The following is a 24,575-nucleotide window of genomic DNA, read 5'->3' on the forward strand; positions in this document are numbered from 1 at the left end:
ACACACACACACACACACACACACACACACACACACACACACACACATATGCAAAATTGCTTGCCTAAGGTCACAGCAAGAACTGGGAATAGAAGTCAAGCTTTCTAATTCCCAACCCTGGGCTCTTTCCAGGATGCTTTGTGGCCTTTCCCTGTAGCTGCTCTGGCTAGACAGGTTTAAGACCCTGCTCTTAGACATAGGTCAGTCCCCATACAATTCAAGTTCTTTCAGACCCCCACTTGAAGCTAAGGAAGAACGCTAAGTCAGTGTGATAAATCCATCCTTGCTCCCTTGCCAAAGTTCTGCTGTTAATTGCATGGTTCAACCCTCCCATCTGAACCATGCCCTGAAAAAAAATAATAAAATTCCAAGAATAAATTTCTTGGCCCCTACTTATTCTTTACTACATAAAAATGCAGACTTCCCAGCACAGAACTATCATTGTTTGAGAGGTCTCCTTTACCTAGGCCCTAAAGAATGAAGATTGGTGAAAATCATTAACATCTGCCTGAGTAGAGCAACTCCAGGTGACTGACCAGGCTTGTACTTTGTTTTTAATTCTGTTCTGTAACATCACAGTGAGAAATTTTTGGAGATTTCCTTTGGAAAGGTTTTAAAAAAAAATAGTATTTTATTTTTCCACCAATTACATATAAAGATAATTTTAAACATTCATTTCTTTGGAAAAGTTATTTAAAAATTTTAAAAATTCAACTAATAAGCACTTTTTTCCCCTCCCTCCTTCCCCACCAAAAATCCACATAAGAAAATTTGGGGAAGGCAGGGTTTTGATTCAGCAAAGCTGCTGTAATATTAAAAAATAAATAAAAGTTGTGCAATCAGTGGATCTAAGCACTAGGTTCTGCCACTAACTAGCTGTGTGAACTTGAGGAGGTCACTCAGTGTCCCTCCCTAGGTCTCAGCTACCTGATCTATAAAATAAGCAAATTGTGGCTAAGTGATTTTTGAAAGTCCCTTACACCTCTAGGCTTCTCATTGCAAGACTCAGCTTACCCGCCACGGGATGTTCCTTTAGTCGAGTAATCAGACAAGGTGGGAAAAGCCCTCTCTGCCCTTCATGGAGAACATCTCTTCCTAGAATCTTGTGCCCTTTTGCTCTCTATCACCCCCTGCACAAGTGAGGCCAACGGACTCCACCCAGACTCTTAACATCCGGCTTCTCTGGTTGTGATTATGCCTTTGAGCTAAATTGTAAATAATAATTAGAGAAGGTGGTTTTGTCCTCCCATTTTTGTGACCAAGTAGGATGTTGGATGTTCTAAATAAACCCATCAAACAGCAATTTGAGTCTTCCTCTCCTTCCGCTGTGTTTGAATCACTGCACATTTATCATGTTAGCACAAAGTACACATTATAGTACATGGGGACAGTTACATAAAAGAGGGAGATGGGTATTCATCCATCCATCCATTCATTCATTCATTCCACATCTATTAAACTCCTCCTTAATATAACAAGGCTTTGTGCTTGCAAGTAATTTAGGCTCCATTTAAGGGGAAACTTAATACTAAGAGCTCCGTGTTAGGAGTGGTGGTACGTGTTTGTAATCCCAGCTACCAGGGAGGCAGAAGTTGGTGAGTCTTAAGTTCAGGAGTTCTGAGCTACATTGAGCTGTGCTGGTCAGGTCTCTACATTAAACTTGGCAGTAAGCTCCCCAACAAGAAGCCCCCTTTGCCTCCCTGCACCACGTTGTATAACAAGGGTCAAATCTGTCTAGGTCAAAAAGGGATCAAGTCAAAGTTCCTATGTTGATCAGAATCAATAAGCAAAATCAGGGCCATGAATAGCCCCTGCACTCTCAGCCTAAATGAGATGGGGAGACCCAGGCTTAAAATAAAACAAAACCAATAGCTCTTGAAGTGAGGTGGGCTATCACAGGGGGCGGTGGGCTCCCTAATCTCAGGAAATCTTTTAAGAGGAGGCTGAAAAAATGTTTTTCAGGGATGTTAATGAGGAGATTCCTGTTCATGTTTAGGCCATGTGATCTCTGAGGTCAACTTCCAGCTCTGAGATTTTGTGCTTCTGAGTGGTCAGCATAAAGGTATCATTGAGAGGGAGCTAGGTGGTGCAGAGGGGGTAGCACTGGCCCTGGAGTCAGGAGGACCTGAGTTCAAATCCAGCCACAGATATTCAACTAGCTGTGTGACCCTGGGCAAGTCATTTAACTCTGCTCCCCCCCACACAAAAATATATATAAATATTAAGGTGTGGTTGAAACTGTAGGAGTAGGTGAACTCATCAAGGGATGGGATGTTTGAGTGGTCAAGGGAAGACTTGGGGTGGTGGGGGGGGTTTAGTGGGGACTTCATCTTGCTCGTAGAAGAGGAGAACAAACCAGTTGAGGAAGAGAGCATAAATGCAAAAGAATAAAGGGGAGGCAGGTCCTAGAAGAGACTGGACAGGAGAGGAATCAAAGGCATAGAGGGAGGGGTGTATTAACTTTACAGTTTATGTAAATGATGTTTTAAAAATGCTTTACATACATTATCACTGTACACACATTTACATACATGCCCAACAACCCTGAACATCTGAAATTCACAACCCTGAGTCAGCTAAAATAGATGTTATCACCCCTGTTTTACAGATGAGGAAACTGAGGCTCAGAGAAATTAACTGATGTGTTCAAGGTTATACAGTGAAACAACACCCAGGCTTAGAGAACAAGACAAGGAGACAAGTAAAAATAAGTACTTTAAATGTGCAATCAGTACTGATTTTGGAATCAAAAGTCTTGAATCTTGATTTGGACACTTACTACATATGTGACCTTGGGCAAATCACGTAACCTCACTAGACCTCCACTTCCCCACCAGTAAAATAAGGGGGTTAGACTAGCTAATCTTGAGGTACTTTTCAATTCCTCCATCTTATGATCCCATGAAATTTCATCAGCACTCAAAATAGATAAGGTTTAATTTCAAAGTTGAAAGGTTTGCATAAGTGTTTAGATGGTAACAAAGCCATCTAATACAGCACTTTTAAATTTCAAAGTGTTTGCATATCTCTTAACACATATACTAGGCCCACAAGAGCTCTGGAAGGTCATGCAAATAGGCATTGTAACTGTAAATAATATACATGATATTACTATTGCTTCTTTGATGGATCTGTGATCTCGTAGTTATGGGTACTCTTGGCAGTGGTGGTACAGCCTGTGTAAAGCTTTCTTGTCCTAAGTGGCTCTTGTCCATGCTCTCCCATAAATATTGCACAGGTCCATCTAACATACCAGTGGCCGTCCTCCAAATACCAACATTGTGTGGGTACCAGTGGACCACACAGGGCACCCATTTTCATCCACTACCTGACTGACCTTTTGGTGGTCACACATCTCTCAGATATCCTTTATGCTTTTTCTCCTGAGCAGTTCTTTATTGGTAACAAATGCTGTACCCACATATTAAGCTTTGGATGCCCTGAGATTTTTATTTTTATTTTAATTTTTGCTTTTTGGAGGGCAATTGGGGTTAAGTGACTTGCCCAAGGTCACACGGCTAGTTTTTGTGTTAAGTGTCTGAGGTCAAATTTGAACTCAGGTCCTCCTGACTCTAGGGCTGGTGCTCTATTCACTGCGCCATCTAGCCACCCCATGCCCTGAGATTTTTAAAGATCAACTGAAAGTGAAATTGTGTTGCTTTAGGCTTCCAGCTCCTCATACCCCTGTTTTTCTTTCCCCATCTTTTCTCTTTAGATTACACTTAGAACATTTAATATGTCTACTGGTAAATCCTTTTGCAAGTCACCACTATATCACTGTTTTGGCATTAAATTAAAACATAAGCATTAAATTAAACACCTGCTATGTGCCAGGCACTGTGCTCAGTACTTTACAAATATTATCTCATTTGATCCTTGCGACAATCCTGTATAGCAGGTGCTGTTATTATTCTCCTTTTACAGTTGAGGAAACCGAGGCAAACAAAGGCTAAGTGACTTGCCCAAGGTCACATAGCTAGTAAGTGTCTAAGGCTAGATTTAATTTTTTTTTCTTTTTGGAGGAGGGAAGGCTGGGCAGTTGGGGTTAAGTGACTTGCCCAAGGTCACACGGCTAGTAAATGTTAAGTGTTTGAAGCTGGATTTGAACTCAGGTCTCCCTGACTCCAGGACTGGTGCTCTATTCACTGCACCACCTAGCTGCCCCCTAAGGCTAGATTTGAACTTAAATCTTCCTAATGCCAGGCTTGGCACTTTGTCTACTGTGCCACCTTGCTGCTTCTAATAGCTGTCTATGAAATTCAAGAAAAGTAAAAAATTTTATTGTTTTTTTAAATTCAATTTTTATTTTCAGTTCCAAATTCTCTCCTTCCCTCTCTTTCACCCACTGAGGCAAGAAGAATATAATCCATTAATGTGTGGAGACATGCAAAACAAATATCTGCATCAACCACATCCCAAGAAAAAAGTAAGAAAAAACGAGAAATAGAAGAAAATATGCTTTATCAGTTCTCTTTCTGGAGGTGGAGAGTATGTTTCATTGTGAGTCCTAAAATGCATAAAATGGAATTCCAAACTCAGGCTGCTACTGAGCATTACAAATAAACACTAACAATAACATACCATATAATAGTTTAAGTGCCTTCCTTATAACAACCCTGTGAAACGGAGAGTGCAAATAACATTGCCCTATTTTAAAGATGAAAAAAATGAGGCAGGGAGTTCAATGACTTCCCTCTGGTCTCTTGAATCCTAGTGTAGCTTTAGCATTATATCTAGATATAATAAGTCTCTTCTCTTAGTATATTCTCTTCCCCAGAGATATGGTTTGTTTTTTTTTAATCAATTGGGGTTAAGTAACTTGCTCAAGGTTACAAGGCCAGGTGTTTCTGGGTGGATGCTAAGTGTCTGAGCCCGTGATTCGATCTCCAGGTCATCCCAACACTGGAGCTGGTGCTCTTACTCGCTGTGCTACCTGGCCGCCCCCCAGAGATGTGTTTTATTGGAATCTGTGATTTCATCTGCATAGAAAATCCCCAGTGTGGAAATCCCTTCCATTGATACAGATGGCAACTCATCTGTTACCAGTCTTAGAGAGTTGCCTGGGCTACTGAGGGTTAAATGACTTGCCTCTAATCCCAGAGAGGAGATAGCAGAGGCAGGATCTGAACCCAGCTATTTCATATTCTGAGGCCAGCCCTCTTTCCACTACTCCATGTTGTTAGTAAGATTAGGTTTAAATATTTTAAAAGCTGTCATGTAGGAGAAGGCGCTTTAAGCTTTTTCTGTATGTCATCAAAGGTGAGCACCCATTGGTAGAAGTTTTAAGGAGAAATTTCAGTATCATATATAATGAACTAGCAGGCAACTAGGTAGCACAGTGGATAGAGCAACAGGCCTGGAGTCAGGAAGACTCATGTTCCTGCATTCAAGTCTGGCCTCAGACACAGACTAGCTGTGTGACTTGGATAAGTCACTTAACCCTGTTTGCCTCAGTTTCTCCATCTGTAAAATGAACTGGAGAAGGAAGTGGCAAACCACTCCAGTATGCCAAGAAAAACCCAACTGGGGTCACAATTGAAATGACTCAACAACACAACAATAATAGTAAACTTCCTAAATATAAGAAACTTTGAGTTATCCAAAAAGGGAAGGAGTTGACTTGTGAAGTCATGAGTTCTCCAACAAACTGCCTAACCAACTTGTTAAATTCCCATCAAATTGAAATGGGAAGGTCCCCTGCTGGAAGTATTGTCATGAAGTTGCCTATATAAAGAAGCAGGTTATTTGTTTTTTTTTTTTATATTACTGATTTTATTAACTTTTAAAAACACAACTATGGTTGAATATTACAACAAAAACAATAGCTAGTAGTGAGTGTATTCACTACTGCATACAAAAGCCAGCATTACAATGAAGAGTATTCACTGGCGCCACCCCCCATTAAGAGGTTTGACACTGAACCCCACCTCTAGGATGATGCTCATCATCCTCATAAGCTTCTCCATTGTAATGGCGTCTTCTTTCTTGAGATGGATCAAAGTCCAACAGTTCTACCTGATCCATATCTTCAGTCTCTTCTACTTCCTTCCTTTCAGGCAGTAATTTTTCCAACAAAGATAGCTTGTCTGATGAAAGAAAGCCATTCTCTGGGAAATTTACCTTGAACTCAATTATTAGAATTCCTTTCTCATAAGGTCGGCGATAAATGGGCATACCTTCATTCAGCACACATTTAATATCTCCATGTTTAACAATCTGACCAGGATGAGAAGTAATGACTATAGTTCTATTATCAAGAGTTGTTATTGGTTTCTGAAAGCCACATAATGCTTCAACCAACTGGATATCCATACATGTGAAAAGGTCCTCACCACGTCGTGTAAATATAGCATTGTCCTTCTGATCCAAAACAATGATAATATCTCCTGGCTCAAGTCCTGGCTCCTGGGCACCTTCACCATGGAATGTTATCTTCTGACCATCTTTCATACCCTTGTCAATATGAACCTCCAGAATCTTCTTCTCTCGAACAATTTTCCTTCCGTTACAGCTTTTACATCTATCTTTAGGGCTGATTCGTTCCCCATGTCCTTGGCATTCCATGCAAACTGACTGAATTTGTTGAACCATTCCAGGTCCTATCTGATGAATTCTTATTTGCATTCCAGTACCTCTGCAATTGGGACAGCATTCTACAGCTCCTTTCTTACCGCCCTGTCCTTCACATTTATCACAAATTACATTCTTTTGCAAAGCAAGTTTTCTCGTTGCACCATTATATAAATCTTCTAAGGTCACTGACAACTGATGAACGACATTTTTACCTCTCCGTTCCCTTTGCATTCTTCCACCTCCTCCAAAAAACATATCAAAGATATCCATTGGAGAACCAAAGCCACCACCAGAACCACCCTCTTTGATGGCTTGTTCTCCACCTTTGTCATATAATTCTCTCTTCTTTGCATCAGAAAGCACTTCATAAGCTTGAGAAATGTGCTTGAACTTTTCTCCTTCATTCGGATTCTTATCTGGGTGATATTTTAAGGCTAGTTTTCTATATGCCTTTTTTTAGTTCTTCTTGGGAGGCATTGGGTTTTACCCCCAAAACATCGGGGAGCGACGCTCGCGGTACACCCAGTGTCAAAATGCCCACGTCCGGGGTAGAGTGTGGGGGGACCGCCCAGAAGCCGTTTGGGATGTTAGGGGATCGAGTGGAAGAAAGAGAAGATTGGGGAGGGGGCGCGAGTTCTTGTGCGCAGAGCTGGAGCGGCGGCAGCTGCTGCCCTCAGCTTCTCCCGAGTTTTCTGCAAAGTTCCCGAAGCAGGTTATTTGTATTAGATGATGATGATAGCTAACATTTATATTTCTTTTTTTTTTGGAGGGGGGAAGGCAGGGCAATTGGGGTTAAGTGACTTGCTCAAGGTCACATAGCTAGTTGAATGTTAAGTGTCTGAGGCTGTATTTGAACTCAGGTCCTCCTGACTTCAGGGCTGGTACTCTATTCACTGTGCCACCTATCCACACCTAACATTTATATCTCGCTTTAAAGTTTACAAAGCAGTTTGCATATATTATTTTTAACTCTTAGTAAGGTAGGTATTATCTGTTTTATAGATGAGGAAACTAAAGCTCAGAGAGGCCAGGTGACTTGCAAAGGGTCATAAAGCTAATAAGTGTCTGAGGTAAAATTTGAACTCAGATCTTTCTGATTCCAAACCAGCATTTCATCTGTGCTGCCTAGATGGCTTAAGCAGCTAGATGACCTCTAAAATCTTATTCAGCTTTAAAATTCTAAGCAATCCTACAGTAGCACATTTGGACAGATTCAACTCTAAGCAATCTTTGCTCTTGGTTCCATGGCTCTTGTTATGGACCAACTTTCTTAGAAGTCTTTATCTTGGATTAACACAGGGGACATAGTTGAATAGTGAAAAGGCATAGAGAGATCAGGCTACCTTCATCCTCAGTACTGGGGGGAAATAATAAACCCAGACCTCAAAGCACATCCTGGTAATAACAGGGCCTTACATCATAGTTTAATGCCATTCTAAACCTTTAGAGCCTGATATTTCGTTACTTGCATCACAGAGAATATAGCTTCATTATTTTTCTCCATTCCTATTTTTACACATGAGGAAACCAAGACACAATGATGTTAAATGATCTGAATGGGATCATAGAAGAAGCTTGGAGCAAAGTCAGTATTGGAATCCAAGAAATCTTTTCAATCCCAACCCATTGCTGTTTCCACCACCTGTCCCCTACAGACTATGAAGACATACCTATCCCAGCAGATCACAACAACAGGGCAATGAAGGTAGGGTAAGAGCCAGAAGATTCCAAATAACGGCATGGGAGCATGTCATCTGTAGTAAAAGTCAATGGAGGATATTTGTCTTGGAGGAAAAAAACCCTTCAAATTATACACTTTGTTGGGGTTTGAATTAGTAAGGTCAAATCTTTTCAGGGAAAGTCAAAATGCCTAACCTAAATTTTGACCAATGAAAATACCTTTTTCCATATCTAGGACCAATAAGTTTTGAGATAGCTCAGAATATCATGACATTTAAGAGATCTTGAGTCCAAATTCTCTTATTTCACAAAGGAGAAAACTGTGGCCTAGAAAAGCTAATTGACTTGACAAGGTCAGACAGAGATAGTGGTGGATCAAGATCTCCTTGACCCTAGACCCATTAGTTTTTGTTTTTTCTGTTTCCTGAGGTAACAAGAAATTCTAGCAAAAATAATTTAAGATTTTTTTAAATTATTTTTTCCCAATTAGATGTGAAGAGAATTTTTAACATTCAATTTTTTAAGATTCTGAGTTGCAAATTTTCTCCTTCCCTCCTTTCCTTTCCCTCTTCCTAAGATGGTAATCAATTTGATATAGGTTATGTATGTGCAATCACATATAACGTATTTCCATATTAGTTATGTTGTGAAAGAAGAAACAGACCAAAAGAAAAAAACTATGAAAAAATAAAGTGGAAAATAGTATGCTTCAATCTGCATTCAGATTCTATTAGTTCTTTCTCTGGATATGGATAGCATTTTTCATCATGACTCCTTTGGGATTGTCTTGGATCACTGTATTGCTGAGAAAAATAGCAAAGTAATTTAAAGCAGTGTTCCAACTATATAATTGGTCCAATGATCTATCAGCCACAATCTACATTACAATTGAGCATCATGATATAAAAATGAGGTTATTGAGAAACTTTGTTTTGGCCTGACATTTTCCATTTCATTACAAAATTGCCAAACCCAACCTCTTTTCCAAATCTGTTACCCTGCCCAAAAAACAGAATTAAGCCATGACTCAACAAATTCTTTTTTATTATGAACTTTAAACATCTACAAACATGAACATTTCAATATGCAAAGATTAGAAGAGGGCTATGTATGAAACTAAGAATTTTTCATATAGTGGTCTTGAAGAATGGGAGTTAAATTTCTTTAGGAAGTTGAATTCATATGGCCTACAAAGCATTTTTTTTTTTTTGAGAACTACTTGAAGGATCAAATTAGAAAGACCAGTGACACTAACAACCCTTTAATGCTCCACTCTTGGAAAGACAGTGAAAGGGAAGAACTACAGGAGCACTCAGCATTCTGCATCTGGTTCCTCCAATGGCTGCAATGAAAACAAAAAGGAAGAGGAATCTCAAGAGACTGCGTGAAGGATATTGAGGGTAAGCAAGACATTTCTGGGAGCTGAGAAAGAATTTAGTGAGGAAAGCAAGAGAGGTACTGCATGTAATCAATAAGTCAGAATCACAAAACTCGCAGGTCCATCTCTTATAATCCCCTTTCTTTTTCTCCACACATACCAGACATTCTCTAACCACTTTTCTCTGCCTGTACCTACAACAGTAAAATTAGACAGTCTTAATCTAAGTTTTTCAAATGAAATAATGGCCACTACTTCTGAGTTTATGAGGTGAATTAAAAAAAAAAAAGAGGTGGCAGCCTAGGAACAATTATAACAATAATTATGTCATAGTAATAATAATTAGAATCATTATATATTATTAATTACTACCATGTAGCAATAATTATAATATATAATACAATATATAATTATACAAGTATAATTACTACAATTAACAGCTATGCTGTGTCTTATAAGCCTTAACCTTACATATGGAGGGAATTTTTCCACCACTGGATATTAGAACTATTTTATTTTTGATCTGTCTTCCATTTATTTCTAAACAAACATTTAAAGCTATGGAATATACAACTTTCAGGGAGAGAATTGGTCCTTTGGGAAACATGCTGTAACAGTCCCACACATGGGTATACCTCTCAACTGGGACAGCTCCTTCTAATTGGCTAAACACAGAAAGATTTACATACTGTTCCCAGGCAGTGCTAGTGCCCCTGGGGACAGCTATGCTTATCTGAAACCCTGCTTCCTGTGCCAGGGAGATGAATGAAAGAATGGAAAAGAGTTTATGAAATGCTAACTATGTGCAAGCACTAGGAAGAAGAGTAGAAAAAAGTCAGAGAGCTGCTGGCCTCAACGAGTTCATACTCTAATTTTGGGCAAAATTAAGTGTCAAGGCAGACAAAAAGGCCCAGAAGGGCAGGGTGGATGACAAGGTCTAAGAATCCTTAGATTATATTAGATGACAGCATTGGGTGTCTGGAAACTAGGACAGATGATAAAGCCTAGAGGACCTTAAAGGGGCAGTGGTGAGGCAGACAGAACAAAGAGAAAGAGAAAACAAGGTCTAGGCATTTTCTGGAATTAAAAGCATTTTTTTTTATTATGAACTTTTAACATCCAAATGAACATTTCAATATACAAAGAACCTGTATACATTAATTTGTTGGTACAGTTTGCTTCTTTCTTAGTCTATATTAAACTTAACATAGTGGTAACAAAACTGCACAGCTTGCTAGGTCTCCTGAACTTCTTTCTGCTCTATGTAGATTACACTGTTTCATTGATGTTTTTTCCTTTCTTTTCTATATATGCTTTTTGTATTGTTCTTGCTACCCACCGACTGCCTTTCCCTGCACCCCTCGCCCCCCCAAAGCTTTTCCTGTTAGCAAATAGGCATAATCAAGGAAAATAAATCAATACATTGGCTACCTATAAATTCAGCCTCTCTAGTCCATAGCCTCTCTACCAAGAAGTGGAAGGATGCTTCATTATCATCCTAAGATAATTTAAAGGGAAAGGGCAAAGGAAACTATAATTAAAAGGAACAGGGTGATTTGGCACAACATGCAGTAATAAAAGGCATTGCAATACATTTTATGGAAAGGGAAACTTAAGAGCCAAGAAAATAGACCTTAAAGTTCCACTGCAAGTGTCCCATTTATCTTCCTACCAGGGGATACCCATGCTGCCTTAAGCTGCACAATCCACTATCCTACACAGGACTGCTTTTCCCAAGGGTCACGTTTCGAAATGCTTCTCCTTAACCTCCTAGATAAAAATTTCTGTTCTCAATGTAATTGCTCTCAGTAGATATAAGGAGAAAATACATTTCATTATTAAAAAAATTTACCCCGAAGTATGAATGACTTACTAGCCCAATTAATTCAAAGCTATTTGCTTTTCAAAAAATGACCCATTCTCATACAGATTTGTTTGAGAGGGATTCTTTTTCTCATTTTCTTAAAAACAAAACCCCAAGCCCCTTAAATCTTATTTTTATATCACCTTTCTTTCTAAGCATATCCCTTCCTCCTACTTAGCAAGTCATCCTTTAAAACAAAGATAAAAAAGGTAGTTCAGCAAAACAAGCCACCACATGAACTGTGTCTGGTAAAATTTGCAATATTCCACATCCATAACCCCCCCCCCCACTTTTGCAAAGAGAGGAGGGTGGTATATTGTTCTCTACTCTTCTCAGGGACATTAATTATCAGTGTTCAGTTTCTACTTTTTTATGTTGTTACAGTCATTATATGTATTGTTTTCCTGGTTTTGTTTACTTGATCCTTTGTATCAGTTCATGTAATTCACAGGATCACAGATTTTAGATTGGAAGTGAGTTTCGAGGCCATCAAGTTCAACCCCATCACTTTACAGAGAAGGCACCTGAGGTGAAGTGACTTACCCAGGATCACAGTTACTAAATGTCTGAGGCAAGATTCAAGATTTTAAGGCTTCCAGTCCCCTATCCATCACAGTATACTGGCTGCCTTTACTTCTCTAAATTTTCATATTATTACTTTCTCTTGTATTGATGTGCTGTAGTTTGTTCAGCCATTCCCCAATTAATGGTCATTTTTTTTACTTTTTTTTTATTCTATTTTTATATTCTATTTTTTTAGTTCTTTGCTACTGCAAAAAACTAAAATCAATCAGTATTTTGAGATAAGTGGGTTCCTTAATTCTGTCTTTGATCTGCCTAGCAATTGTAGCACTGGGTGTTAATATCTTAGTCATTTTTAAAGCATAATTTTAAATTGCCATTTAGAATGATTGGTGAACTATGAATTTTCAAAATGGTGGAGTTTCAGGAAAGGCAATAGTAAAGAATTCAGGTCTTATGAAAGGGTTTTTGGGCAAAGGAGGCTTTTCCAACACATCTGAAATCACATCATACTATTCTGCTTAGATAGATAAGGCCAACCCTGCCCAAAGCTAAGATACTTGTTCTTGGGAAGGTGAATGCAATTGAAAAGTGGTTTACTGTGGTTTAATACACAGAGCCTGAGATTTGGAATCAGAGAATATGAGTTCAGATTCTGACTCTGCTACTCACCATCTGTGTGACATCACATCCTTTCTGGGCCTTTGATCTTCATCTATAAAGTGAGGAGGCTGGACTAGCCGACTTCCGAAGTCCCTCAAAAGACCTAAATCTATGAGGTGATGATCTCACCTCTATTGATTAGAACAGAAGTGGGACCAATTACATTATTCATATGGCTTCTCCTGTTTCAGGACCCTGGACAGCATTTGCCCCACTCACCCACAAACTACACACACTATATTTGTTAAAGCAGGAATTCTAGATGCTAAAGAAAGTTAGATACTAGACCCCAATATACATCTGGTGTTCACATAGGAAGGAAAATCACATGGGGTAAAAGCAAAGGAAACTCCCAATCCAATGAACAAGTGAGGATTTATATGAGACTTTCAAGACCAGAATTGCCAAAATAATGCTCCAGTCAACTTGCTTAGCTTTTCCACCAAGCAAACTGCGCAACACACCTATGTGATACACACACTAGAAATCTACCACCCCAGAAATATTTGAATAAAACTCTCAGAGGTCTCAGTTCCTATCATCAGACTCTTTATTACAAATCACAATAATTAGACTTCAAACATTCCAAAACTCAACATCTGGGCATTCTTAAGAAATCCGTCACAGCCTCTTGAAGGCCGATGGCCACAATTCCAAAGGAACTGAACATCCGGGCTCACAGAGAGTTGCTCAACAGGAGAGTGAAAAAAAAAAACAAAAGGCAAGCAAAAGTATAACCAAAGATCCTGGACGTTGTTTGTTTGTTTTAAGCAAAAACTGGTTCCATGTTCCACTCTCCAGGACATAAATTGTTCCTTGGCTTCTATTCCATGGAACATTCTTTTAAGTTTTTAGACTTTCCTTCTTCCTTCTGGCATTACTGTGTTGTTCTGAAAGAAGAGGGAGAGAAATGCAAAATTATCTCAGGCTATAATTTGCTGTTGCCGTTCCTACCTAACAACAACCAGGTGATCAAGCATCTCTGACACTGAAAGATCCTGGTTCTTAAGGTCATAAACACAAAAGATGAACAAATATGGAGAATGGGATGTGGAAATATGAAGAGACAAGATGTTGCCAGTGACACTACATCTAATACAGTCCCCAAATACAAGGTAAATCTCAACCAGAGGAAAAGCGAGAAAACAGATGAAAAGGTTAAAGAACATTTGGCCTGGATCTTGTTGACTCCAACTTGCCAAACAATATCTTATGTATGGAAGCGTTAAGGGCTTCAAAACCCCCTACAAGTTGCCACTGGACCAGCTATGCTTCGAAGCCAAGGAAAGCCTGGCTTCTAGGAAGGTAAGCTGGCTCACTGGAATAAAATCTCATGGGAAAAAAACACTCAAGATTTTACTGTGTAATCACAATCCCTCCTTCCCTGTGGCCCTTTTCCCAGTTTGCAAAAGTAAAAGCACAACAGGCAGCAATTCCAGCCCTGGCTATGGCCACATTACCGGTGGAGTATATAAATTCAAGTGATTAAATCAGTCCAGCTCTGTCAGGGAGAAAGGAAAGCTCAGAAGAATGCTATCCTCCACTCTGTAGTTCTACAGAGCACTAAGAGAATTCAACATTGTGAAGATTCAATTACAGAGAAGGTTAGAAATCTAATGAAGAAACAAACTCCAAGGGTAAGCTTGAACACTTAGCAGTCTCTCCTTAGGAAACCACAAGCAACCAAAGGGGCAGCGAAATTCAAATTCCTGAGGACTCTCTATTTCAAATTTGGCTTCTAATCCATCCTTCCTTCCTAAAACAAGTACCAGAAGAGATGGAATGTGTTCACATGGAAACTGACATGCAGACAGCAGCATAAAGCATGCAGTGAAAGCACCCTTATTCCACCAACCATTTTTTAAAGCCCCATGTTTCTACCCAGTTTGTGGGAAAGTTGGGAGAGGATAGAATAAGCAATGAAGAGGGAAATTAATGAGAAGTACTGGAGTGAACAAAATGATTTCTTAGCTAAGAAATTCTGCCTACAAACTGCTGCTGCTTCAAACTAAAATATTTGCACAAGAATCAAGGGTGGTAGGTTGATTTCTACTGATTGAATGAGAAATGGGAAGGGGCAGGGTTAAGAGATAGGAGAAGATGAGAGTAGAGGAGGAAAGGGAGTAGTACAAGGGGACAAAAAGGTAATATTATCCTTGAATCCTAGAAAGTTTCTTCCTCTTATTACCTCTCAGTGCATATTAAAGCCCTGGGGGAGAGCAGGCAGGCTGAGAATACAGAGATTAGCTTTTTAAGCCAGGGGGAGGTAGAGAAGGCACTACTAGGTTCAGCCAGGTATTGAGGGCCTCTAGGTATTCTCTATTTTGCTGATGATTTGCATTTTTTTCCCCAAACTGTAAGTTAAAATTCTATCTCTATGCTTCCCCTACCCATCCTGACTATGTTCTCTGTTCCTAACCTTGGCTTAGCAACCCGACTCCGCTCTCCAGTGTTCCTGATGTTGCCTTGGCGACCTGATCCTGATCTCCTGTGTTCCTGTCCTTGCTTCCTGTCTGCTGTCTCTGCTTCACTCCAGATCCTGCTCTCCGGATCTCCGACCCAGGGGTGGTTACCTGACCCCGACTCCTGATTGTTCCCTTGGCTTGACGATTTGCTTTGATGTTCTCGACCCTAACTCCAATCAATTAATTAACCAACAAACATTTATTGAAGGCCTACTACGTAAAGTACTGTTACCCTCCCAAAGTGATTTTAGCAGCCCTTTGAGTGTAAGACAGTCAATCTAGACTCAAAAGGACACAAAGTCTAAAAGCTTTTTCTTAAAATCCCAACCTCAGAAAATCCCCCAAGTCCAAATGATGAAGTTAACTTCTCTTGTCCTATCACTATCTGGGCTTAAACATAAGTAACATGTGAGAATCTAATGGATGATTCATTTTATCATTAAATATCATAACCAGTAGGTAGCAGAAAGAACAACAGGGACTTCAATACCAATACTTTCCCAAGGAGGCCTCAGACAGAGGAAGCAGACTTTATGACAAAACCATGAGTTCTGTCTTTCTGCATTGAGGGCTGAGGAAAAGCAGATTAGGTTCATAAAATAGCATGAGGTCAAATTCTATGTTGATTTCTGCTCTTCCAGAGAGAGTGACCAAAAACTATACTGCTTCAGTCTGGCTTGGGATAACAGCTTTCAGTATAAGGAACAACCATAGGCAGACCTCTAAAATTCAATCTATCATCATACCTTTCCTTCTAGTTACAAGCCTACTGGAACTGGTTGACATAGTGTCAAACAATCACTCCCAACCCTTGGAAAGGGGTCTCATTAACAATGACCCAACAATGAAGAAAGGGTTTTAACTGGCTATTTTGGAGTCACAAGGAGCAGATCAGGTCACTCTTAGCCACTTTCTAGGAACCTATTTTCTGATTCTAGCTTTGCTACCCTGCTTTTGTAGTCATCGGTCCTTATTCTGGTGTCTACTTCATCTTATCACATAGTTCAACAAGACTCATGATCTAAGTTTGCAAAGTGGCCAAAAATTTATGATAAAGATGAAAGACACTGCCTGGACAAGCCCACAACAGTGGGTCCCACTAACTAAATCTGGCCCTTGTCAGCACTGTTTTTTTTTTTTCACAAACACCTATCACAGAAAAGATTCACCTCAAATACTCTGGCTTCTCTTTCTAACATGGTCTTCGGAATTCACAAGAGTTCCTTTTGGTAGAGTGGGGTCCCTTTGGAGGTGGGTCAAAGTTGGATCCCACTTACATTGAGCTGAATTCCACTATACTGTGATCAGCAAGGAAACCCTTTACAGAAATAAAGCACCTCATAAAAATGAAGGGTAGGACAGTCATAGCATCCTTCATATAAGGCATGAGATATCTGGACCATTTTGGTACAGGTAATGTGACGACCTCCAAAGAACAGGCTTATTTGGGGGAGGGGTGGGGTTATCATGTTCCAGAGTCCCAAATTTATCCAGCAGGTTGGAAAGAAGTTTCAAATAATACTGTTTGGGCCCAGGAAGTGAGGGAGGTGAGAATTAGATGGAACAACCAACATGCGTGAGGCAGGTAAATTCAGAAAGGGCCCTTACTTCTAGGAAGAGCTGGTCATTAGTAAGACCCCCCCTTTGGGTTTACCGTAGTGTCCTATATTTTGCCAATCTACTGCTCTGTTCTGCAGCGATCCTGCCAAAGGAAAGAGGGTTTAAGAATCAAGAAAGGATAGTGAGGAGGAGAATTAAGCAGAAGAAAGAAAAAGCACACACACCACCAAGGCTTCCATTAGTATCACTTACTTTCCAGTTAGAATCTAATTATCTCTCCCGTCAGTATGGCAGACCTCTCCCAGTATCATAAAGCAAGGTCAAAGAGTACAAACCCTGAGTCAAACACTTCTCTCACATTCCTGCTTGGTTTGCCAGGGCACCTTCAAAAGATTGGTATTTTTACATAATAAAGCATTTCTGCTATCTCTGGGACTCTACATAGTAAGTCACAAGAGAATGCCAGTCTATTTCAAAAATTGCTTGGAGCGCTCAGCTCCCAATCAAAAGGCAATACAAAGGTAAGTATTTGAAGGAGCTGCGAAGGTGAAAGAAAATGAACTTGCTTCGAGTGTTGGAGCTAAGGGAAGCCCTGGTGGAGCTCAGACTATCACAGGGAGTCCAGATACACTTTTTTGCCCAATGCTCCACAGTAAGACAGTTGGAAGACTTAAGATAGAAAATTTGGCAATGGCAAAACTTTCTGTTCTGTGTCCCTCTGTTAGTCTTTGATTTGCTAAATTGGTGGCCAAATTAGATGAGACATTACTGAATCTAAGTATCAACTACCCTCAGATTAGTGTATATGTACATACACCCAAGGGACTAGGAAGAGGGAGAGCATGGTACTGCACCCAAAAAACATGATTTTTACCTTTATCTGACAGCCTTTAGTTGGCTGAAATGATCTAAATTCTTTTTTTTTTTTGCCTTTTTGGAGGGCAATTGGGCTTGCCCAAGGTTACACGGCTAGTTTTTTTGTGTGGGTATTAAGTGTCTGAGGCCAGAACTGAACTTGGATCCTCCTGACTCCAGGGCCAGCGCTTAATAATCCAAATTCTAACAAAGACAAACCATATAGAGAGACTTCTTAGCAGTTATGAGTGCCTTTAGTTTAATTTGGAAAGTCAAGTCGCCATCTATCTGGAATCACCACAAGGGCTGACAATTAAAGGAGCAGGTGAATTTGAGTTTGGAATTCCTTGTTTTCCTCACGGCAAAAAGGAGGCAGCCCCATGGTTAGAGGGAAGACCTTGAGTCAGTACTGTGGGGACTCCTTATAGGACATGGGAAGTTTCTGGAGCTGAGGGACTTGACAAGAAAGCAAACTGTCTCAAGTTCTGAAGGAGAATCTTACAAGGTTTCCCTGGACTAAAGGTGGGGACATGACCTACTGCAATTCAGTGGTATGCAGGATGGCAATTCTACTGAGCCAAGAGGGCAGGGTAACTGGCATTATGCATAAAAGGAACTTCTCAGTTTCAGCAGAGGAAGGGAAGCAAATCTCATGCCAGATGTTCTAAACCCTTTTAATCATCATAAAGTAATTATTCCCCATCCTCATTCTAGTTACTAGACTTAAATGGCTGAGGCTTCAATATACTTAGTGCTGATCAGTAAATGGCCCCTTTCTGACATAGTGATTATAGCCTTTACTTCTAGGTTGGATCCAAGTGACAAGTATTCTCTTATGTATGTATCTTTTTGGAATATACAGCCCTTATCCATCAAGCCACAAGACCAAAGCTAATTCCATTATATCAACCCAAGAAGCAAGTTATCTCTAGTAATTTTCTTCACAACTATTTCATTTTTTTTTTGCTGCCTCCTTCTTCATGCTCCCACCACTCCACCTGCACTGATACCAACAGTAATTTACCCTGATAAAGACTGACTGACTAGCTTCCCTTTTGCCCAAGGGAAATAAGACAAACTATTGTCTGCCTGAAACGTCAAAATCATTGTATAGGTTCAGGTGGTAACTAAGAACATAGAACAAGATTATTTTATAAAGAGATACCAATCTCCACAGGGGTTCCTGTCCTCCTTCAGAATATCCCTTCACCCCACTTTACCTCTTCACTGCTTTGTAGGCCAGCATTCTGTTGCCTGCAAGGAATGTGATGCTCCCCAAGATGGCCAAGTACTTCAGGGTCTGGAACATGTTGAGTTGAGTCCAATAGACATACATGAGGCCAAGCATAGCTAAGAGAAGGGATATGATTACCAGGCACCAAAGAAAACGAAGAACTTGTTCTGGTAGTGAAGACTTTAAAAATAGGACATTTGACTACACAACTGACAAAACAAAACAAAACCGTGGACAGAACAAAAGATGGCTTAGTGTCAGAGGCCTAGGACCCACCACTTAGAAACGTGACCTTAGACAACTCATTTAGCATATTTATATCTCAGTACTCTCTAATGAAAAATGAAGATAATTATCCTAGTCTTATCTAACTCCCAGAAGACTTGTGAGAATCAAATGAGAAAATATATGTGAAAGTGTTTTGAAAATTAAGAGTATTTTATAGAGACAAGGGGTTATTAGTATTTTCAGGTTCCTTATAGCTGATCTGGCAAGACTGAAGGTGTCTATGTTTTAATCACAGTGGGCCCAATAGAATTTCAATCTAGTCATTCTTGGCCAGAAGGAAGAAGGATGACAAAGGGTACCAAGACAGAAGTATGAATGAGAATCTATGAGGGGCATAGACAAAAGTCAAAAAAATTTACTTTTAAATTCCTTTATGATAAAATGGTGTGTTTATACCTCATTTAGATGCTAAATTCCCACTGTAGAATCAGCTCATTTGGCTCTGAAATGGGGTTCTTTTGAACAAATGGGTAGACACTACCTATGGTAAATGTGACTATCAGTGCAGTGTGAAGAGCCCTGGGGAACTCCATCAATACTCTTCATCTAGGAAGGTGGTTCAGTGTAAAGACACAATAAAGTAATCTCTTGAAATGAGCATGGTTATTAAATGAAGGTAAATGGGCTGCCTGGAGAAGCCTGCTATAAGCTGATGGACCAAACAGGTTTATGACCATATTAACCATTCTAAAAGGCCAGGAGGAAGAAAGAAATGTTATCCTATTAAATCATTATAGTTAATAGGTTGTGAGTTCACTTAATAGGGCTTTTGCCTGTGCAGTCTGAATGTCAGAAAGGTGAAGCAGAATTAGCTATCTGGTACACTTACCAGCGTGTCCCAGGTGAAAGATAATAGTGCTGGGAGCAAAGGTGAAGTTGGAAATGTTGGCCCCAAGCCGAATCCACTGCAAGATGGGAAAACATACATTAAAAAGACATTAAAATATAAGTAACACGCGGTCAGTGTCATTACTAATCTATTCAACAACCCAATGGGCTTAAAAACCTGTGTTCAATCTGGAAAGAATAAGAGTTTCTCTCAGTGACCAAAATTAGCCCTCAATTATCCATTGTCATAGGCATGTCACTGCTTGAGTACGTTTGCTTACATTCCAACTCTCTGACATAAAGTTACTTGAAAAAAATAGTTACAAAAGTACGAAACTGAAAAGGCTAGACAGTCACTTATACCACACAAACTGATTCCAGTCCTAAAAATGTCCAAATATTGGGTAAAAGCAAGCTTAGTAGTCATAGGGTCTGCTATAAAACAAAAATTATGCTATTTGCTTCCCAGGATGTATGAGACAATGAGGACCATTAGCAAGCTTTTCTTACCCTGGTCCAAATTTTTGTAAATGTAAAGCACATCATTTAGATTTTATTTAACTACCTAGATTGTGTAACTTTGTAGAAGAAAGAATGTAAGGAACATTACTTGTTGCTTTTCAAATTCTCTTCTAATCCTTGTCAGTGTACAGATGTATTTTTATATAGTTGCAATCAGTTTCTACATGTTACTTTGAGTTCTTTTTTCACTTCATTATATATACCATTCAACCTATCAGTATAGTCCATCAGCTCTTTTTTAATAACTCCACAGAACTTCTTAATTTGCACAGCCAATCTTCTACAGTTGAACATTTGTTCAATCATCCCCAGCCAGTGCTTCTTAAACTGTGGGTTGAGACCTCCAGATCCATAGTTTAAGAAGTGCTTAAGGAGTCACAAATGGAAAAAGTTTATGAAGCCCCACACTACATTAAAACCCAACCTAAACCTTGGTTCAACTTTGTTAACCCCTAAAGTCATAATTATTATCTTATTCCTTCATCATTCCCTCTTACCACTCATTCACTCCTGACATTTATCACTAAATTAAATGGTCTTTCACATTTTCTTCAATTTCACATTAGACCCTGGCTGGGTTTCCAAACATCACAGCCTTCTGGCTTTCTTAAACTATTTCTATGTCTCCACTTTCCATTTTCTTTTGCCTTTTTTTTGGAGGGGGAAGGCAGGAAAATTGGGGTTAAGTGACTTGCCCAAGGTCACACGGCTAGTAAGTATTAAATATCTGTGACTGGATTTGAAATATCAGGTCCTCCTGACTCCAGGGCCAGTGCTCTATTCACTGCACCACCTAGCCGCTCCCCCTTTCCATTTTCTTAAGTATTAGAATTGTCCCCAGAGCTCTATCTATGCTTGCCCTCTTTCAACACTCCTTCCTTTGGTGATTCTGTTCAATTTATATTGCTTCAATTAGCAGCCCTATGCAATGATTCCTAGATTTCTACCTTGTCCTCCACTTCCAATTCTATACTGGATGTGTCCACTTGGATGTCTCACAAGCACCTTATTCAACATGTTCAAACAAAATGATCTTTCCCATAAAACCCGCCTTTCCTCCTATTCCACTACTTCTATTAATGCTATCACTCAGATTAAAAATTTCAATCATCTCTAGCTCCTCTCTTGCCTTTAATATCATAAAAGCTCTCTAGTCCTGTTGACTTTACCTCTGCAACCTTCTCACTGCCAACACTCTCACTGATACCCTCATTACCTCTTGCTTAGATTATCATACTAACTTCCTAATTAATCTATCTGGTCTAGCCTCCAGTCTCACTCTCCTCTAGTTTAACCCTCCACACTGTGACCAGAATAAGCCTTACATCGATCATATCATTCCTTTACTCAGGAACCTCTAAACTCTCCTAGTACCTACTATATTTAATAAAATCTCAATTCTTTACTCTGACATTTAAAGCCCTCATCAATCTCACTCTAATCTATCATCCCAACTTTATTTCTTACCAACCCCCTCTACACATACCATAACATCGTCTATGTGCAGAAATTCCATGTTTCTACATACAGACATCCTTTTCATTCTTCAAGGCCCAGCTCATGTCCTTATCACACCTCCTATGGAACATGTTTGCTGTGTGTAAAGCAGATATTTAGTTCCCTAATCATTGTCACTGAAAAGGGATTTCTCCTTCACAGTACTCTGTACTTCCTTCTTTGCATCTGTCACATCTAATCCCAATCACATTCTAATGCATGATGCTTTCAATGAGGACAAACACAGCATCAAGGTCAGTTACTGCACTGATTGTAAATTCTTCAACTTGAAAAGGTTATAAGCCAAGACCAAAGTGGAGGGAGAGTTGGTGCATGATTTTCTGTTTGCAGATGATTGTGCACTCAATGCAGCCTTTGAAGCTGAGATGCAACAAAGTATGGATTAATTCTCTGCTGCTTGTGCTAATTTTAGCCTAACAATTAACACCAAGAAAACACAGATGCTCCATCAGCCAGCACCACACCATCCATATGTGGCACCATCAGTTACAGTAAATGGAGAAGTTTTGAATGCCGTGAATAAGTTCACTTACTTGGCAGTAATAGTTTCCTCAATGATAATGAAGTTGATGCACTGAGCTGGCTCAGTGTTTGGGAGGCTCCAAAGGAAAGTGTGAGAGAGAAGAAGCATTGAACTGAGTGTCAAACTGAAGGTCTATGAAGCCATTGTGCTGACTTCATTGTTACATGCCTGCGAAACCTGGACAGTATACCAGCACCATGCCAGGAAACTGAATCGCTTCCATTTGAATTGTCTTAGGAGGATTCTGAAGATCACCTCCAGGATAAGGTACCAGACACTAAGGTCCTTTTTCAAACTAAACCAGGCATTCAAACTCTGCTTTGGAGAGCACAACTCTGAAGGGCTGGCCACATGGTTCAAATGCAAAATGCACGTTTTCCAAAAAGACTATTTTATGGAGAACTCACACAGAGCAAGTGTTCACATGGTGGTCAGAAGAAGCAATACAAGGACGCTCTCAAGATCTCTCTTAAGAACTCTGGAACTGATTGTGTGACACGGGAGACACTGGCAGGACTGCCCAGCACGGTGTGTGCCCTCATCAGAGAAGGTGCTGTGCTCTATGTGCAAAGCAGAATTGAAACAGCTCAAAGGAAAAGCAGGATGCACAAACTTAAGAGTATCCACCTCAAATGGTCACAAGGACTATTTGTGCCCAACCTGTGGTAGGGCATTCCGAGCTCCTATTGGTCTGATCAGCCACAGTCAGACTCACTGTAACTTGACTCTAGCATAGTGATGTCATTTTGGTCCTCTTTGAGGATAAAAGACAACCAACCAATCTGGGTCACAATGATTTGTGTATGTCATATCTACCCTACTAAATTATAAGCTCCCTGAGGGCAGGGATTACATCATATTTTACCTTTGTATAGCTGGTACCCCGCATGGTAAATGTTTATTACAGACCTCACATTATAGGACACCATTTCTTACTGAATCTGGATTGTTTATACTTGTAAATCATAGCTGCTGCCTTTAAACTATGCCATAAAAGAACACCAAGTATACTTTGGCAGAGTTGCTGCTTTTAACTCATTCTCTAAACACAAACTGTTATGTTAATTTTGTCTACTCACCAAAATGAAGAGCAAAAGTAAGGGGGAAAGGATCAAGGCAGTGAATGTATTGGATACTACGGTAGGCGGTCTCTTCTCTGGTTCTCTAAATAAGTGCTGAAAACGGAAGATATGGCAAAAAGATTTTAGTACATGCCCTTCCCTACAGAGGTGGCTACCATACATAATAAATCTTGGCTCCTTTATTATGTGTCATATTGAGGAAATCACTTCCTTTTTTCTAGGACTCAGTTTATCCCTCTGTAAAATGACGGGGTTGGAATGGATGACCTATAGGTCCCTCCAGTGTCCCTATAGATGACACTAAAAATGGTTATGAAAGCCAAGTGACTGAGGTGTCAAGCTACCCTCACGACAAAAGAACTGGGTTCTGACTTCACTCAGGCTTAATTTCTAACCATAGATGACTTTCCTCCTTAGGAAACTAAATGGTCCCCAGAGCACAATTCAGTAAATCCCTTCTCAGAGTGATTCTGCCAGAGGAAGCAATCAATCAAGAGGACATCCATAAATAAACAAAGCAGGTGGACAAATACATGACCTAAGAGCTCTTTGATTTCCAAGATGTGGCCAAATTTCTACAGAATGTCTCTATTTCCTTTGCCTTTTGCTGAAGTGAACTGGTCCTAAAATGTACTTTAAGCTTCTAGTCACAGGAGATATCTTGGCTATTTTTTGTCAGGTCATTACATAAACCTGAGAAAAATACCCTAACTGCTGCTGTATTTCTATCTTTCCAGGCAATCTAGCTCCCTCCCAAAGTAACCCAGTCAAGGCTCCTATTGATGTATTTCCTCACCAAGCCTCTCTTCTAAGACATTCTGCTAAGGATCATGTGCCTTGGGCCACTACCACTGCTTATGGATTTACTCTCTCCCCTATCCCTCACCATTAGTGTGAGCCCTTATACGTGTAAAGTGCTTTTTAACTTTTCAGAGTATTTTGACATCCAATGCCTCATTTGATAATCTAAACAAGGATGGTGTTATTCACTGTATGACAGAAGAGAAAAATGAGGTCTAA

General features: G+C 39.8%; 1 protein-coding gene and 1 pseudogene across 5 annotated transcripts in view; both read right to left on the reverse strand.

The window, feature by feature from the left end:
• Nucleotides 1-5,832: 5,832 nt before the first annotated feature.
• Nucleotides 5,833-7,078, reverse strand: LOC138142503 (dnaJ homolog subfamily A member 1 pseudogene; annotated as a pseudogene).
• Nucleotides 7,079-13,212: 6,134 nt separating this feature from the next.
• Nucleotides 13,213-24,575, reverse strand: part of RPN2 (ribophorin II) — a 99,221-nt gene continuing 87,858 nt past the window's right edge. For 3 of the 5 annotated variants that reach the window (XM_069063546.1, XM_069063544.1, XM_069063549.1), the window contains 5 exons: nucleotides 23,553-23,648; nucleotides 19,912-19,987; nucleotides 18,781-18,910; nucleotides 16,800-16,847; nucleotides 13,213-13,570 (listed from right to left, as the gene is read on the reverse strand). In XM_069063546.1, the coding sequence (XP_068919647.1) occupies nucleotides 13,558-13,570; nucleotides 16,800-16,847; nucleotides 18,781-18,910; nucleotides 19,912-19,987; nucleotides 23,553-23,648 (363 nt within the window). In that variant the 3' untranslated portion in view covers nucleotides 13,213-13,557. Of the gene's footprint in view, nucleotides 13,571-16,753; nucleotides 16,848-18,780; nucleotides 18,911-19,911; nucleotides 19,988-23,552; nucleotides 23,649-24,575 lie in introns of all 5 variants that reach the window. The other 2 variants (XM_069063545.1, XM_069063548.1) reach the window with 2 other exon arrangements.

Source organism: Petaurus breviceps, unplaced genomic scaffold (assembly GCF_028583685.1).
Source record: "Petaurus breviceps papuanus isolate PSGF00001 unplaced genomic scaffold, PetGlider_PUasm1.0 90591, whole genome shotgun sequence".
NCBI lineage: Eukaryota > Metazoa > Chordata > Mammalia > Diprotodontia > Petauridae > Petaurus > Petaurus breviceps.